We start from the raw sequence: 15,672 nt of genomic DNA, 5'->3' as shown, positions 1-15,672 counted from the left end.
CTATTATCTAAATTTTGATTGTTCTGGAGCCCTTCAAAAGCGTCCAAAAAGTAAATAGTAGAGCATAAACGTAGAAGCTCCACTGATCGAAGATCGCTGATGCATTGGCTGCTCCAATGAATACAGATGCCATCACAAATTTCTTAAATCTCTTTCTCTCTCTCTCTCTCTCTCTCTCTCTCTCTCTCTCTCTCTCTCTCTCTCTGTGCACAAAATTATTGGTGCAATGGCAGTCGCACAGTTGTTCCTGCTCCAATGCCCTTGCCTCCACTTCTTTCATCCATTGCTTTGACAACCCTCGTTAGCTCATTATATTGCGTTAGAGAATACATGTGCATGTATCATCTGCACCGGAATCTTCGGGGGTTATCAAAACTTCGAAATCACGTGACTGCAGTGTGTATTATTAGTGTAGAATTAAACAGTAGTACGACAGTGACTCTAAACTCTCTTATTTTTAACGTTTTTCATCTTTATTTCATCTTTATTCGCTTAAATCTAGAAAATAATTGGATAAAATGAAGAATCAATCTAAGTTCCATGATATAGTAATACATTGGTGAAGAAGTACTGTTGATGCATATGTGACATACGATTAGATAGTTAACAATCATTTCAGACGAACATCAGACGAGCAGTGTGTTGACGTTATTGTTCCAAGTAATGGTGAGAAAAAGTTTCTTCACTATCAAGAAGTCGATTTACAATTCGAACTCATTTACATAACTTTGAATTAAATGTATACATGTGTAAACTTTTTAGAAATATAAACAGTTCGGTACATTCAATTCTAAATGTAATTTCCTTCAATATGGATTTTCAGAAGCACAAATGAAAGTCAATAAGAATCTGGTAAGTACTAGAATGACTTCAGCATATAAATATGAATCTGATGGAACTTGGACACAACTTCATCATCTTACTGAAATAGTCATTACTAACTTATTTATAAAAAATCGTTCTTTGTCCGGATTTCCATATCAACATATTATAACAATTATGGCATGATATCATACATATTTATATTTGCAGCCCCACTATGACACGCCCACTTTACCGAACAATACCCAGGTTGCCTGTACTCCGACTAAAACTTGCCACATCATACTTAGTATATCTCCTGGTCTTCACAAAGGATGGTTCGTTCTTTGCTTGCTGTAAACTACTAATGTTTAGTTTTTCAGTGATAGAGTTTCCTTTTCGAAACATCTTTACACCAAAATGTAGTTAGTTATACATGTATGTAACATTTGTTTGCTATATACAAGATTTAAAAGGGATATATAGATAGGTAGATAAATAGATAGATAGATAGATAGATAGATAGATAGATACACGTTTCTTTAAATATTTATTTTTATTTGTACTAAAATAGTCCAAACATAAAAAGAACATCGGGAAATCCGGATTTTGCACACGTCTTCCACTCGAACACGAACGACAAAGTGATAGGTAACTGTACTGCAGATGTCGCCATTACACCATCAGCAAATCACAACAACAGCGATATGTACTGCTTCGAGCTTTCATTTCCAAGGTAATTTTTTAAAAATCACCTTATAATCCAAATGACATACATATACATCGAATTAATTCACGGTTTCATAATGTTATTTAGTGTTTGCAGTTAATAGCTTTGTGGATTGTATATTGTTTAACGTCTTGATCGGTTTTTGTGATCTCATTCGAAGGAACGCCCTATTTAGTCGCCCCGTACGATATACAAGATGTACTGAGGACTTACTCTAACCCGGATCCCCACGGGAACGATTAATATATAGTTTGTTACAAATGACATACAAATCTGAGTTGCGTAATGGTTTATTTTGTAGCGTGCCAGGGGAGAAAAGATGCTTAAACATTACATACCAAGTTCCAGGTAGATATGAATGATGTCAGAAACGTTAATGTTGACATTTTATCCCTTGTTATTTCTTTATTATTTAGATACTTTGTGACTAAAATTTAAAAACAAAACACGTTTTTGCTGTTTTCTTATCATTTTAAGACAAATTTTCAGTTGAATTATTCAAAATTTTTACAGATCAAATGGATATAGTTAATGTATATTTAACTTCAACGAAAAATTGCCGAATTGAACATTTTGGTAACATTGTTTTGTATACATTCTAGAGCAGTCACCTTGTGTAGGACAAAAATGTGAAAACGGAGGATTTTGTTACTCTCGGGGTAATATAACAGCCTGTAGATGTCCAATTACATCATCAGGGGCAACCTGTGGATTGCGTAAGTTCTGATTAAGAAAGACAAGCTCATTCACATGTTATACTATTTACATGTATGCAGATTATCTCAATGGATTTTTCTAAAGAAGTGATTTCCTTTATTGATATTATGTAATTAAATGTTCTCTTTACAGCGGGCAGTCAAAGACTCAATATATCAAGCATCGTATTTGGTACTTTTGCTGTCCCAACCTTTTTCACATGTGAACGCTTGGTCACCTGCGATCTTCCGGTTACTATTAACGGAAACTTAAAATCAAGGTGATCATATCTATCAGTATTATGATTGGTATAATCATATAAGTGTTCGTGTGGGAATAATCTGCAAATATAATATCTGCATTTTTGCGATCAGAGCAAATTGGCAAAATGAACTCCCTTGCGAAGTATGTATGATACGCTGTGGATGAACTTTTCTTTACTTTCAATCATCACAACTACAAAGTGTTTCAAATTAGCAGTACCGTAATAAAATCATGGCCGATTTGTCTTTTGTCAGGATTTGGTGTGAATTGCATGCCTACACTTATATATGAAAGGTGAATATAACGAACAGGGATCAATCTCATAACTCCTATAAGCAATACAAAATAGAGAGTTGGGCACACATGAACCTATGGATATACCAGAGGTGGGATCAGGTGCCTAGGAGGAGTAAGGTCGACCGGTGTTTTCACTTGTGAAAATGCTTTTTAATTTCAATCAACGTTTTAGAAAATATCGTTATTCTTTTTAATTTAGGCATTTGAATTAATCTTGTGTAGTAAAGTTAATCAGCTTCAAAGTAGTTAGTAATTATGCCTCACGTTCTGAAGACTAACACTTGTGTTTATGACATGTCCTGAATGATTGACAGTTTGACAAACAGAGAACACGCCTTGATCCAGTTGTAATGATTTGTTAGGACTTTATTATTATGAAGAACATGTCTTGTAATTTAAGGTATTTCAAGTACAACAACTTGCTACGTTTTCATGATAATCTTATTTCAAATCTCTCACCATTGATTTACTCTTTATATGTAAATGACTTTGAATAAATTTTTTCAAAAACATTGTGATGGACAAATGCGTTTAAGGAAGTTAGCTCCAGAGATTTTGAGCACAACTGCGCAGGATGTTACAGCTAAGTATTTAGTGGTTCAATACTGATTCCATTGGTTCAAACATATCACACATCTATTACTGAACCCTATCCAGTTGGAAAAAATTGTGTCAATTCAAATTTTGAAAGGGTTTGCAGGGACTATTTTTTGTTGTGGAAGGATTGATTAATCAAGAACTTCTAAAAGTGCGTGATATTACAGTTTCTGGTTTTTATACTCTTATACGTGTATTTCAGTTTTATAATTTATCATACAGGTAGTTCAGACTTGGAACTAGATCAAATGTAATTTATTAATTTGGTTGTTATATTTTTCCAAATAGAACACCGATTCTTTAAAAAGTTTGAATTAATTTACGCGAAATTTTGCATGAAAATTCAATTTTTTCTCCAATAATTCAAAAAGTTTGTCCCCAACCCCACTTTTTTTTTTAGTTCCATTCTAAATTTTAACGCAAGATCTTGAAAATTGTGTGAAACTTCAGAAATTGACATTACTCCTAATATGTCTTTTTAAACTCTCAAATTTGATATCATGATTTTTTTCATATATCAAGTGCAAAAAGGTCATTATTTATTTCCATTACTTGTGTTAAACTTTTTTTTATCTGTATTGTTAGAGACATGATTATGTATCTATTTCATGTGATGATTGATTTCTGTTGCTTATATTGTGTTGACACCAACAGACAAATCAAAGTTTAATTGAATCAATTTTAAGTGCAAAATGGTCAAGTTTAGAACATTGTAGCTCAATAACAAGCATTGCGACCCCAGTTGTTCTTTTCAATTGCCCACTTCTCCTTCAACGTAGAAATTAAAAATATACTTCCCAAAAAATTGACATTACTCCAAATGTCAGGTGCGAACCTCTTTAAGTAAAATGATAATTGATTTATTAGAAATAGTTAGATATGTTCATGTAATTATTAAAATTTGTTGATTTAAAAACTGTCCATCCACCACCATCTGCTATAGTTACTGTTGCCATTTCTTTGTATTTTGTCAATCCTATATTTTAAACAGATATAACATGATTGTTTTTCTGAATAAACAAACATTTCAAATCGGCATGGTAAAAACAAAGCTCCCTGCAATTTTACCCACATACTGTATCCAACAACCTACATATGTAGTAATGTAAAACTTATACGGTACCAATTCATTCCATGTATAATCAATTGTTCTTCATTTCCGCAAAATTAATTCTACGAGTAAAAGATTTGGTACATATAAATTTCAAAGATTTCCTCCTCGACGAAAGTAATGCTTGCAGTTCTATACAGTTACTATTGTTTCATCTCTCAACTGATTCGATACACAAGAGTTTGTTCTGCGTATGGTCAGTTTTTAAATCCAAGCAAGCTACTGACAAACAAGTTGATGGTGCAGGGGTTCCAACAGTCTCGTTTAAAGTCCACATTTAGCAAATTATATGGTCGTTATAACGATCTAGTTTGTTAATACAACCTATCATTGGGTCAAATATTGTCTGACTGTTTCATGCTGATTGTTAGACCGTTCTTGGCACACTGATTTTGATTACGAATAACTCCGTTTACCTGATCAAGATATAGGGCTCACGGCGGGTGTGACCAGTCAACAGGGGATGGTTACTCCTCAAAGGCACCTGATCCCACCTCTGGTGTGTCCAGGGGTCCGTGTTTGTCCAACTCTCTATTTTGTATTGTTTTTAGGAGTTATGAGATTGATTACTGTTCGTTATCTTCACCTTTCATACTGTTGTTTTACTGTTAATTTGTTTAAATAAATAACAGGAGAAACATATTAGTATTCATAAATCAACGCAATGGTAGTTGACTTGAAAACATGCATTTTTTATTTTTGAAAACAGGAAGACATGCAATCGATTTGTTCACTTACTTTTGAAACAAGTGATGATATTTGAAACAATTTCAGAGATGTTGACTTTGGTTTTGTGTCAAAGGAACTATCAATGGAAATCAGAAGAATATCACAACCCGCACATTTAACGACAGATGTTAGAATGTTAGATGTCAAAGTCACGGGTAAAGAAAATGGAACATTCTATGCATGTATCCAGTTTAAAAGGTGAAAATCATCATTTCTACTAATTGCTATATTGTAAATATTTTCATTATCAATATTGCGGTATTTCAGTGCCTACAGAAAAGTTTGATAATTGATTTATTCATAGAACACATTTATAAATTTTACTGTAAAGAATCACTCTTTTCCCCATTTTCTTAAAAAAGGAAATATACGTATGCATATTCATAGGGACTTGATGTCGTGGGTAAAAGTTATTTTTCATCATGATATTTCGATTTTTCTTCTTCGTGGAGAATTTAGATTTATTCGGAAAACAATGATCTTATAATATTTCCTTTAGTTTGAGCAAAGTCTTGGAGCACTGCGTTACAATTCAGATAATCGATAAAGGTAAGAAATTGCAATGCTAATCTTTAATTGATATTTACAATTCCATCTGTTTTCTCTGTGATAACCCTTTGAAGCTCCTATATGTTGATTTCCCGATAAACACAACTGACTGTACATTTCTTACTTGAATACAAATGAATAACGTCATTGGGCGGGACTACCAAATGACGTGTGTATTTCAATTTCTATTAAGCGGTAATTTAATATGTCGGTTTCTTATTTTCATTTTTATTTTGAATATGAATATATGGAATCACTGTCTAGTTTGCCGGGTTTGTGTGGTAATTAACTGCATCGGAAAATGAGATGATTTATGCAATCATCACGTTTTCCACTGTAGTCAATCATCTCACAAACCCGGCAAACTAGACAGTGATTCCATTAATAAAGACCTCATTCACCGTTTCAGGTGCACGATTTTATTTTATTTTACCCTAATTTGATATCCTCTTTTGTTTCTGTTTAATACAAACATGATACTTATTTTGCAACTCAATGTACATGATTCTTTTTTTTTTTCTAGTTTAGTGTTTTATTTTGTTTGATTTAATGAAAGCATGATCTACAATTGCACGACTTAAAGCAAATTCAAATATTTTCTCTAGATTCCAATGGCACAATCGGAACCATAGATAAGGTATTACAATATATGCCTAATGTTATCTTACTACATCGTGAAAAGGTGAAGATAATGAATAGTGGTCAATCTTATATATCCCACAAAGAATACAAATTATAAGTAGGACAAATACGGTCCTCTGGACACACCAGCGGTGGGATCAGTTGCCTAGGAGAGTAAGCACACCCTTTTGAACGGTCTCACCCGCCGTGATCTCTATATATTGTTCAGATAAACAGAGTAACCCCTAGTCAAAATCAGTATGTAAAGAACGTCGTAACAATTGGTTTGAAACATATCAGTTAACATTTGACCCAATGACAGGTTGTATTTGTAAATAAGATCATTATGACGACCATAGAATTTGCGAAATGCTTACTTGAAACGAGACTGTTGAAACCCCTGTAACATTAACTTATTTACCAGTAGGCTCCCTTGATTCAAAATTATACACAAAACATGCTCTCGCGTATCAAATCAGTCTAAGAAACGTAATCGCTATGCAGATGATAATGTAATATAGTTATATATATGGGACGTTAACGATGGAGAAGCTGAAGTCATCCTCTTTGTCATAAAGTTGTTTTCTTAGTTTGCCGTTAACATCTACTGTGGAATCCTCATTGTTCGTGGGGGATTGATGTTCGTGGATTTTGTGGGTCAATCTGACCCATGAATTTACGTGTCCTCGAACATTTTTTAAACCAAGTAGAGTTATCTCACCTAGTGACATCGCATCGCTTATCCACGGAATTACATCCTCACGAACCAGCAAAAGTTTGCTTTCCCACGAACATTAGCCCCCACGAATTAAAATGATTTCACATTATGTTCAATAGAATATCTAAACGCGATATGACTGTGGTGGGTTTTTTTAGTCCACTGGGATATGTCTAATTAACAAATGAATGAAAATGATTATTTTTAATAGATAAAACGTCGTCGACATATCTAAATGTTGAGTTGAAGGACACAGCAAGAGATTTGTTCTTCTCATGTTGAAGCTATAGAATAAATTCTGTCTCATAAGAATACAAAAAAAACAAATCAACTAATAAAGAAGCACAATTTATGCCCAAGGAAATTCCAACAGACTTTTGAAGACCTAATCACCAAAGACTGCGTAGATATTGTCAATAACAAACTACAGCATTTTTACTATCAACTTCAGAGCACTTGTGCGTAGAATCAGAGTGATCTTTAACAAGAGATGAATATTTTCACGTACCATTGTATCATCATGTGTGTAGTTCATTCAAAATAACGTATGAAACACTTTTCATCTCTTTTGAATATTTCTTATGCAGAAAAAGCCTCATTTTGAAAATAATATACCTTCGAACACCGAGTTACATTGTGAACCGGAAGTAGAATGTCATATCCTTCTCCAACATGAAGCAAAATCTGGAATTTGGTAAGCAGATGCTTTTAAGAGTTACAGTACTTTTGCAATCAATAATTAAGCTATTAAAATATTAAATGTTGCAATTTAAGGTAAGTTTGCATGTTATTGCCATGTCTCATTTGATAATTCTTTATACATATTTATGATAAGATATATAGATGTAATGAGAATGCAAAATATAATTATACGAGTCCTGAAAAAAAAGAAATGCTATAAAGAGTATTTCATGACATTGTATGTCAAAAATTCCAAGAAAAAAGTGCTCAGATGATGCAATAAAGCAGATAAGATTTGGCATAATGTAAGAGTTTATTGTCTTTTTTGTGTGTTATCCATTTATTTACCTTGGCAGTGACAATGTGGATGGCGGAGACGTACCAGGTATAGCACATATAATGAATTCTGTGACTCCAGATACGAATGGTATATGCCAAACTGACGTTCTAGTGATGTCTAACACCAGCAGAACAGGGACTGTGTGTCTGACTATTTCTGATGACAGGCAAGATGAACAAAATTCATGTCTTGAAATATCTAATCCATTTGTATCATTATCATATAATATGTCCATGATAATCTTGCATATTAGTAAATCAGTCACGTCTATATCATAATGGTAGGTTTTGTTACATTTTCACAAATGTTTTGAATTTTTTTCTTCTTCATTTCTATAGCACTACTGGAGAAACTCGATGTTTTAAATTGGCTGTTAACAACAAAACATACGGTATGCAGAATTTGTAACTTAAAATCATGAGAAATAATATTTAGTAGGTTCCCATGCAATGATAGACTTTTTTGTATATTATAGAATCAACATGTGTTAATGTCACTTGTCTGAATTCTGGATACTGTGTAGGAGATTTGCATGGAATTTCGTCTTGTATTTGCCCTGGTGGTCATACTGGAGTTTCTTGTTCCTTGGGTTTGTTCATTTATTTGAGTTATGAGACTGATCACTTTTCGTTATCGTCACTTTTCACTATGTAATATGGGTATTACTTTTAATGTAATGCCAAATATATACTTTTAAAAAGTAAAAATCAAAATACTGATTTCCATTGCAGATGGAGGCATTTTACCAACAAATCACACCCAATACTCAACACCCGTATGTAGTATATGAGTTGTAATTGTAAATACCATTAACAAAATATTGCTAGAAAATAGTAATAAGAAGTAGCCATTAGAATTAAAACTTATTATGCAACGATGAGAATTTTTGGTCCTGACTTAAAATTTGGAACCTTGTACATATATTTGAGAACAGAAGGATTTTCTCACTGAACTTTAGATCAGTCTGTTGAAAGGTTAGAGCTACAATATATCTTGTGTTAATGACGTCTAGAACTAATTATTAAAACGTCATAATGTACATTGAGACACCTTTTTTAAAATTAAAGAAAGCTACCAACTGTTTTATGCAGAAGCCCTAACACTGCTGTTGTTTAGTTGGATTATGTGTGAAAATCAAAAATGAATATAGGATAATAATTTATTGTTTGATTTAATTTAAATAGTATTTTATTCACAAATATAAGTGAATGGGACTGGGCAGCAGGCATAACCTATTCTAGCCCTCTCCCTATAGTGTGGTTTGCTTTACCTTCCTCTCTCAGCTTTCTTTGATTTATTTCAATTGATCAATAGCTCTAAAACTTCATTGTTATTTCGGATTTCAAACATTCCGGTTGAGCATCACTGAAGAGACATAATTTGTTGAAATGCACATCTGGTGCATCAAAATTGGTACCGTATAAGTTTTACATTATCAATGAGTAGAGAATGAATGGAAAATATACGAAATAGAAATTCAACGAGATAACAAACATATAAAAATATGAAAGTTACGAAGAACCTAGGATGGGGGGAGATCAGTGTACAATTATACATGTAATTTTACATGGGGTGTCAACAACCTACCAATTCACCTATTTTCCACATGCTGATAAAAGAAAGCGAAAAAGAAGCATACAATACAAACACAGCACTGTTAATTTGAAAATGAATATGCCCACGTGTGCTCTGTAAAATCACAGTTACAACACTTCAGGGTCCTGGAATAACTCCAAAATTTATCGACACGGCAGTACCGGATATTCTTCCCTGTAAAGTTGATACAGAATGCGGGATCAGTCTTCTAGTAAAAGGAGAACCACAGTTAAAGTAAGCATTGAAATTCAAAATTATATCATAATAACATAATTTTTGTTGCATGCATATTCGGTGAATAATCCGGTTTCAAATCATTGCTTTCAGACCAGACCTCAAGACAAGCTCACCTATTGTAAAGACGCCGATAGAAACTGATAGCATTCCTTCTTCGAATGGAACCTATATAGCTGGTGTTAGATTTCACAGCAACAAAACAGGCATTCAAACTGTCTGTGTGAATACAGTTTTCAACAGGTTTCTATATCTGTCCTAAATTAAGGGGTTTTTATTCCTTGTACGGTCAGGGTTTTTTTTTTTTTTTTTTATCTTAGAGTAAGAATATTTTTCTTCTGATAGCTGAATTTGTCGAAAAGTGAATCAATATTTTTATTTAATCCTTATCTGCTAAACCCTTTCCCCGATTGTCTCCATTCCAGGATTTGACGAAATTCGTAATATGATGATACAATATAATATGATAAAATGATACTGACATTGCTATTGTTCTTCAGAAATAAAGGTGACGAACTGTGCTTCAAAGTAAACATAACTGATTCATCCTACACTCCACCATCTATAGAGAATGGACACACTCCTCATATTGTGAGTGAATATTGACTGAAATTGTAAAATTTATAAATAATATTTCAATGGCTGAAAAACGTTAGCTGCTTTTCATTTAAGAAAAATATCGTTTCACGATGAGAACTTGAATTTACACAGAATATGAAGGAACCAACAATTCCAGATGGTGCATCTGTTAAATGTGAGGAAGACACTTCTTGCCATTTAATTATCCGTTTGGAAAAGTACAGCGATGGCAGATGGTAATTCTGGAATCTAATGTCTGTGATATTCTCTACCCTTGCATTAAAACAAAAATTATCTTTATGTTTCGTAAGTTAATTCGAGAACAATTTTACATCATGGTTTTACATTTGTTTTATTTTATCATGGAAGATTGGTCTTTTAGAATAAAAAAAATGGGAATTTCTCTCCTTTTTATAGTTTGAACGCAAAAGTAACACCAACTGTTCCAAATACACGGATAGTCAAAACATATCAGACAAGCAATACCTGTGTGGCAGACATTGTTTCTATAACTCACAAAGGAGACGTTAATAAAACGGTCTGTGTTCAAATTGATGGTACAACTTCAAGGTAAGAGAATGGCACATGCCTCATCTTGTGAAATTGTTGTGCGATGCTTTGACAATGAAAAGGGTGAAGATAAGAGTGATCAATTTCATATTTCTTGAGAACAATACAAATCGAGAAAAAGACAAATGCGGACCTAGAAAAGGCAGAGGTGGGGTGGGATCAGTATCCCAGGAAAAAGTCACCCTGTTGACCGTTCACACCCGCTGTGAGCCCTCTGCCTTGGCAAGGTAAACGAGGAAATCCATAGTTACAATAAGTATGGAAAGGCCGGTCTAACAATTTCTATTAAACATGTCAGACAACAGTGGACCCAACGACACGCTGTATTTGCAGGCAAGATCATAATTATGATCAAAGAAAATGCTGACATTAAATGAGTGATGAAACCCTGTAACATCAAATCAGTTGTGAGGATTAAATCTAATCATCATTGTTGTGCAAAAGATGTATTTATATGTTCCATATTGTTCCAAATAGACTATTCAAAATGTGCTGACATTTTCTTATTATTCAAATTTGAGAAGCTTGCATGGTAGTTTCTTAAGTGCATTGTTTTAAAAACGTCGTTCTACTTTTTGTAAACATCCATGTATATCTTATGAGTTATTTCATTGTTATCTTCTAAGGATATCATGGTCAATCATATTTAAATGGCGTTGCATGATATCATGTAACATTGATTAAATGACAAATTTCTTTTATTTTCCCCCACTGTATTTAATGTACATTTCCAAACTTGAAACAGAGCCCAACCGTCGTTGCTTTTCACATTTTTCTTTTTGTAGTTATGATAGAGAGAAGAGGTGCGTGACTATAAACACAGTGGAACATATACGAGGTATTGCTTCCATTACAGAGATATTCCTCATAGTTCATACTATCTTTAAATACGTCAACTCGATCAAATTATAAAACCCTTACAACGGAAGCTGAAAAAATATCATGCTTGTGACAATAATCATAAGAAAACATCTTTTATTATGTGCCTTTCCTGTTAACCATATTTTGATTAGTTCTATTTGCATATTATTCTTGAAGGGTCACCATGTAATGAGAAATATTGTAATGGAGAAGGTTATTGTCAAACCAACAGTTTCTCCGAATACACCTGTTTATGTAAACTAGGATTCGAAGGAACGGACTGTGAAATTGCAGGTAATAAATTGAATTCAATCGGTTAAATTGTCATCTCTTTGTTCTTTAGGCTTATTTTTGCACTTTCTCTTTCTATAGTTGAACCTACGCCTATTCCCAGAGAAAAGAATGATTCAACAATTGTGAGTAAAATGAGGGAGGTCAATAAAAATCGCTAATTACATTATCTTATATAATATTGTGTGAATTAACCTTTAAATGAAAGGCGAAGATAACGAACAGTGATCAATCTCATAACTCCTACAAGCAATACAAAGTAGATAGTTGGGCAAACACGGACCCCTGGACATACCAGAGGTGGGATCAGGTGCCTAGGAGGAGTAAGCATATAGTAATTTCATAGAGAGCACTGACAATAATGGAGAAATATGATGTCTTTACATTAAATTGACTGATAGAGAATATTATTTGCTGAGTAACTTCACAGTAAAAGACCTATCATTAGAGTTTTTTTAACATATATTGCTACGTTTGGTGCAAACATGCCAAAATGACATAGCACAAAGAAGAGACGGTCATTCTCAGCCTGTCTACATGCCTTTTTAGTTTGTGGGTTGTTTGGATGTTTTTTAATGGATACTTATTTCTATCAAGGTTTAATTTCTTTTCTTTTCGCTGTTTGAACATTTAGCAAAATGTATTTGAAACCCTTTAAAGCCAGTTTTATTACAAAAGCAAGCACGTGTATTACAACTGTATCAATTCATTCAGCTATACCACCTTATATCAAGTTATAATTCAAACCTTTGAGCTAGGATAAAAAGACCTACACCACAGTACCCTAAAGCAATCTTTTCCCGCCGTTGCCATTGAGGTGCTTGTATTCTAACTCCTGTACAGTCAAATTAAACCCCGAAAGATTCCCATAGTAACTTTGCTTGATGAAATTTACTCACTATCAGTTGTTATTAAAGATTTTTTTTACCTTTTTTTCATTAGATACTCAAACTAAAACAGGAAAATCTGAGACATTTGACACGTATCCTCTTAACAGTATAACACAGACTACATAACATGATACATGTATGTACAGCATACAGTCATGACTAGACAAATTAGCCGAGTGTTAAAAATGATCACATAAAACATATTATTTGAAAAATAATATTTCATTAACAATAAAATAAAAACAAATTATCATTGTCAAGAAGAAATAGTATAAGTATATTTTTTATTTTGCTATCATTTGTTTGCTTTATTTGAGGGTTTTTTTTATTTTTTGTTTGAATGATTAGTTTTGGTATGCTGCTTTCTTTTACCACTGTCGCATTTCAGCAAACACCTCTTTTCGTTGATTCTGTACTGCCAAAGGAAATAAAATGCCACCTAATGCAAGACTGTCCAATCATCATTCCTATAAATGGATTCCAATTAAACCAGTAAGCATCAAAGTACATATCAAAAGACCATTTATCCACATTTATGATGGATATACGGAAGTCTCTTCACTTATCAACATCTTTTTAAGTGTTTAGTTGCTTTACATTGGTATATAAAGTTTAAACATTGATACATCTATTTTTCTTTCAGAAGTTCTGTAGCGTTTGGTCATTTTGATAATGGACTGATCCCAGGACAGATATCCGTAGAGAACATCACAGATCCAGCCAATCAGATTCTAGCACAGTTTCATCTAAAAGCAACAGAAGAAGGAATGAAATATGTCTGTCTACAGAGTAGAAATCTTAACAAGTTAGTTTGGAAAGCACAGAGATATATTAAAACGATTTTTTCGAGTTAAAAATGTATGATTATGATCACTTGACCCGACAAATACTTTACTATAATACGAGTATTATCGGCAATCTTTTCGCATTCTTCCATTTCATGTTTAAAGGTATCTGATATATTATAGCCGATCAAAAGTTATTTCTATCAAAGAAAAAATCTGGAGGGTTTTAAGGGAGAAAAGGAAAGAAAATAATTTAACATTATGTGTTAAAGAATAATGTTGCACTTTAAATATATTTGATAAAATTCAGATTGATCCATATGGGAAATACATTTTAACATATGAATTAAAACAAAAGATAATTTCTGGGGAATAAAAGCATTTAGTGAAAAGGTCATATACAATTCTCATCAGACAACACAAATGTAATCAAAACACAGGTCAAAAGACAAGATCTGATGATATTTAATTCTTCTCATTTTCAACCTCGATTGGTTAGGTACTCGCTTCACAATCGAGGAAGCCCATCGTCGATTTTCGATCCTGAAGCCCCGTCAAACCCATGACGTTTAACCTAAGTAGTGATTGTGTCTTCCATAAGAACCCGCCCATCATCAGATGTGAAAACCACGAATTTAAAAAAAAAACCGGAATACTGTATCTTGGTAGGTGTTGGCACGATGAATACCCTCCCCCTGCTAATTCTTGAGTGTCAAGCATAGGTCATAGTTGGTGATACTTCACCTACAGCTGATGGCGTCACTATATGAGTGAAACATTCTCCAATGAGACGTAAAACAACATATAAACTAAGACAGTTCATGATAGTAGCGGTAATTCCCCTTTCTTAAATAACAACTTGCAGAAATTCATCTTTTAATAAAATCTCTCTGACATCAAATAGTAATAAACTCTCTCTCCGTCATTGAATTGTAATAAAGAAAATCTCTCGGACATTATAATATTGTAATAAATTCTTTCTGACATGTAATTGTAATAAATAAGACCTCCCTGATATTAAATAGTTATCAACTTTCTTTATCTGTGATACTGAATTCTAATTAACTGACATTAAATTGTAGTAACTCTCACTGACATTTGATATGAACTACCGATAAATATGTAATTATGGTAGATAATGACTTTTATGTAACGTGTTAATTGGGTACGTTCTATGTGTAAATTTTGGAGAGGTAAATTATGGTAAATATATGTTTTGTATAACATGTTAGATATGTTCATTTCACGTTTGGTGGATATTGGGTATGCAAAATTTTCTGTTTGAGGCCCCTCCTTTTTTGGGATGCCTCATATTGGTATGTTTCTTATCATCGCTGTCTTGGGTGGAAATTTCCGATCAGGCAAACTGAAGATGATGTAATGTTTTCTTTTAGGGCCCCATACTTAGCATATTACATGGATGACCAATCACAGCGCGCCGTTAGGACGCTTTGGTCATTCCTCTTTGTTTGCTTGAAGTGCAAAGACTGCTCAAGTATTTGTGTACACAAAGAAAATTAATTTGATACCCACTATCCACCCTCCACATCTTCCTTTGTAATGCCCTTTTGATGCTAGTATGTGTGACTGTTTTATTTTGTAAAAACTCACCTTATTTGATTACAGGCAGCACTATTTCGATATTTCATTATGTGTTGTAGGGGGTCAGATTACATAATCATACCTATGTGATACATATGTTCTTGTATTTTTATTTTCGACTCATTCTGAC

General features: G+C 33.3%; 1 protein-coding gene across 1 annotated transcript in view; it reads left to right on the top strand.

The window, feature by feature from the left end:
- The window catches only part of LOC125651136 (uncharacterized), a 96,037-nt gene that overhangs the window by 48,895 nt on the left and 31,470 nt on the right, over window positions 1-15,672 (top strand). Inside the window, exons 38-62 of the mRNA XM_056166095.1 lie at window positions 620-666; window positions 824-852; window positions 1,033-1,139; window positions 1,376-1,537; window positions 1,833-1,879; window positions 2,134-2,247; window positions 2,381-2,507; window positions 5,271-5,423; window positions 5,725-5,774; window positions 6,380-6,411; window positions 7,701-7,807; window positions 8,151-8,300; window positions 8,473-8,525; window positions 8,610-8,723; window positions 8,866-8,909; window positions 9,852-9,964; window positions 10,058-10,207; window positions 10,465-10,555; window positions 10,676-10,779; window positions 10,961-11,113; window positions 11,899-11,951; window positions 12,152-12,268; window positions 12,347-12,390; window positions 13,544-13,647; window positions 13,799-13,960. Coding sequence (XP_056022070.1) covers window positions 620-666; window positions 824-852; window positions 1,033-1,139; window positions 1,376-1,537; window positions 1,833-1,879; window positions 2,134-2,247; window positions 2,381-2,507; window positions 5,271-5,423; window positions 5,725-5,774; window positions 6,380-6,411; window positions 7,701-7,807; window positions 8,151-8,300; window positions 8,473-8,525; window positions 8,610-8,723; window positions 8,866-8,909; window positions 9,852-9,964; window positions 10,058-10,207; window positions 10,465-10,555; window positions 10,676-10,779; window positions 10,961-11,113; window positions 11,899-11,951; window positions 12,152-12,268; window positions 12,347-12,390; window positions 13,544-13,647; window positions 13,799-13,960 — 2,427 coding nt within the window. The remainder of the gene's footprint in view (window positions 1-619; window positions 667-823; window positions 853-1,032; window positions 1,140-1,375; window positions 1,538-1,832; window positions 1,880-2,133; window positions 2,248-2,380; window positions 2,508-5,270; window positions 5,424-5,724; window positions 5,775-6,379; window positions 6,412-7,700; window positions 7,808-8,150; window positions 8,301-8,472; window positions 8,526-8,609; window positions 8,724-8,865; window positions 8,910-9,851; window positions 9,965-10,057; window positions 10,208-10,464; window positions 10,556-10,675; window positions 10,780-10,960; window positions 11,114-11,898; window positions 11,952-12,151; window positions 12,269-12,346; window positions 12,391-13,543; window positions 13,648-13,798; window positions 13,961-15,672) is intronic.

The sequence above is a fragment of the Ostrea edulis genome, chromosome 5, assembly GCF_947568905.1.
Source record: "Ostrea edulis chromosome 5, xbOstEdul1.1, whole genome shotgun sequence".
NCBI classification, from domain to species: domain Eukaryota; kingdom Metazoa; phylum Mollusca; class Bivalvia; order Ostreida; family Ostreidae; genus Ostrea; species Ostrea edulis.
This window is presented reverse-complemented; position numbering and strand designations above follow the sequence as displayed.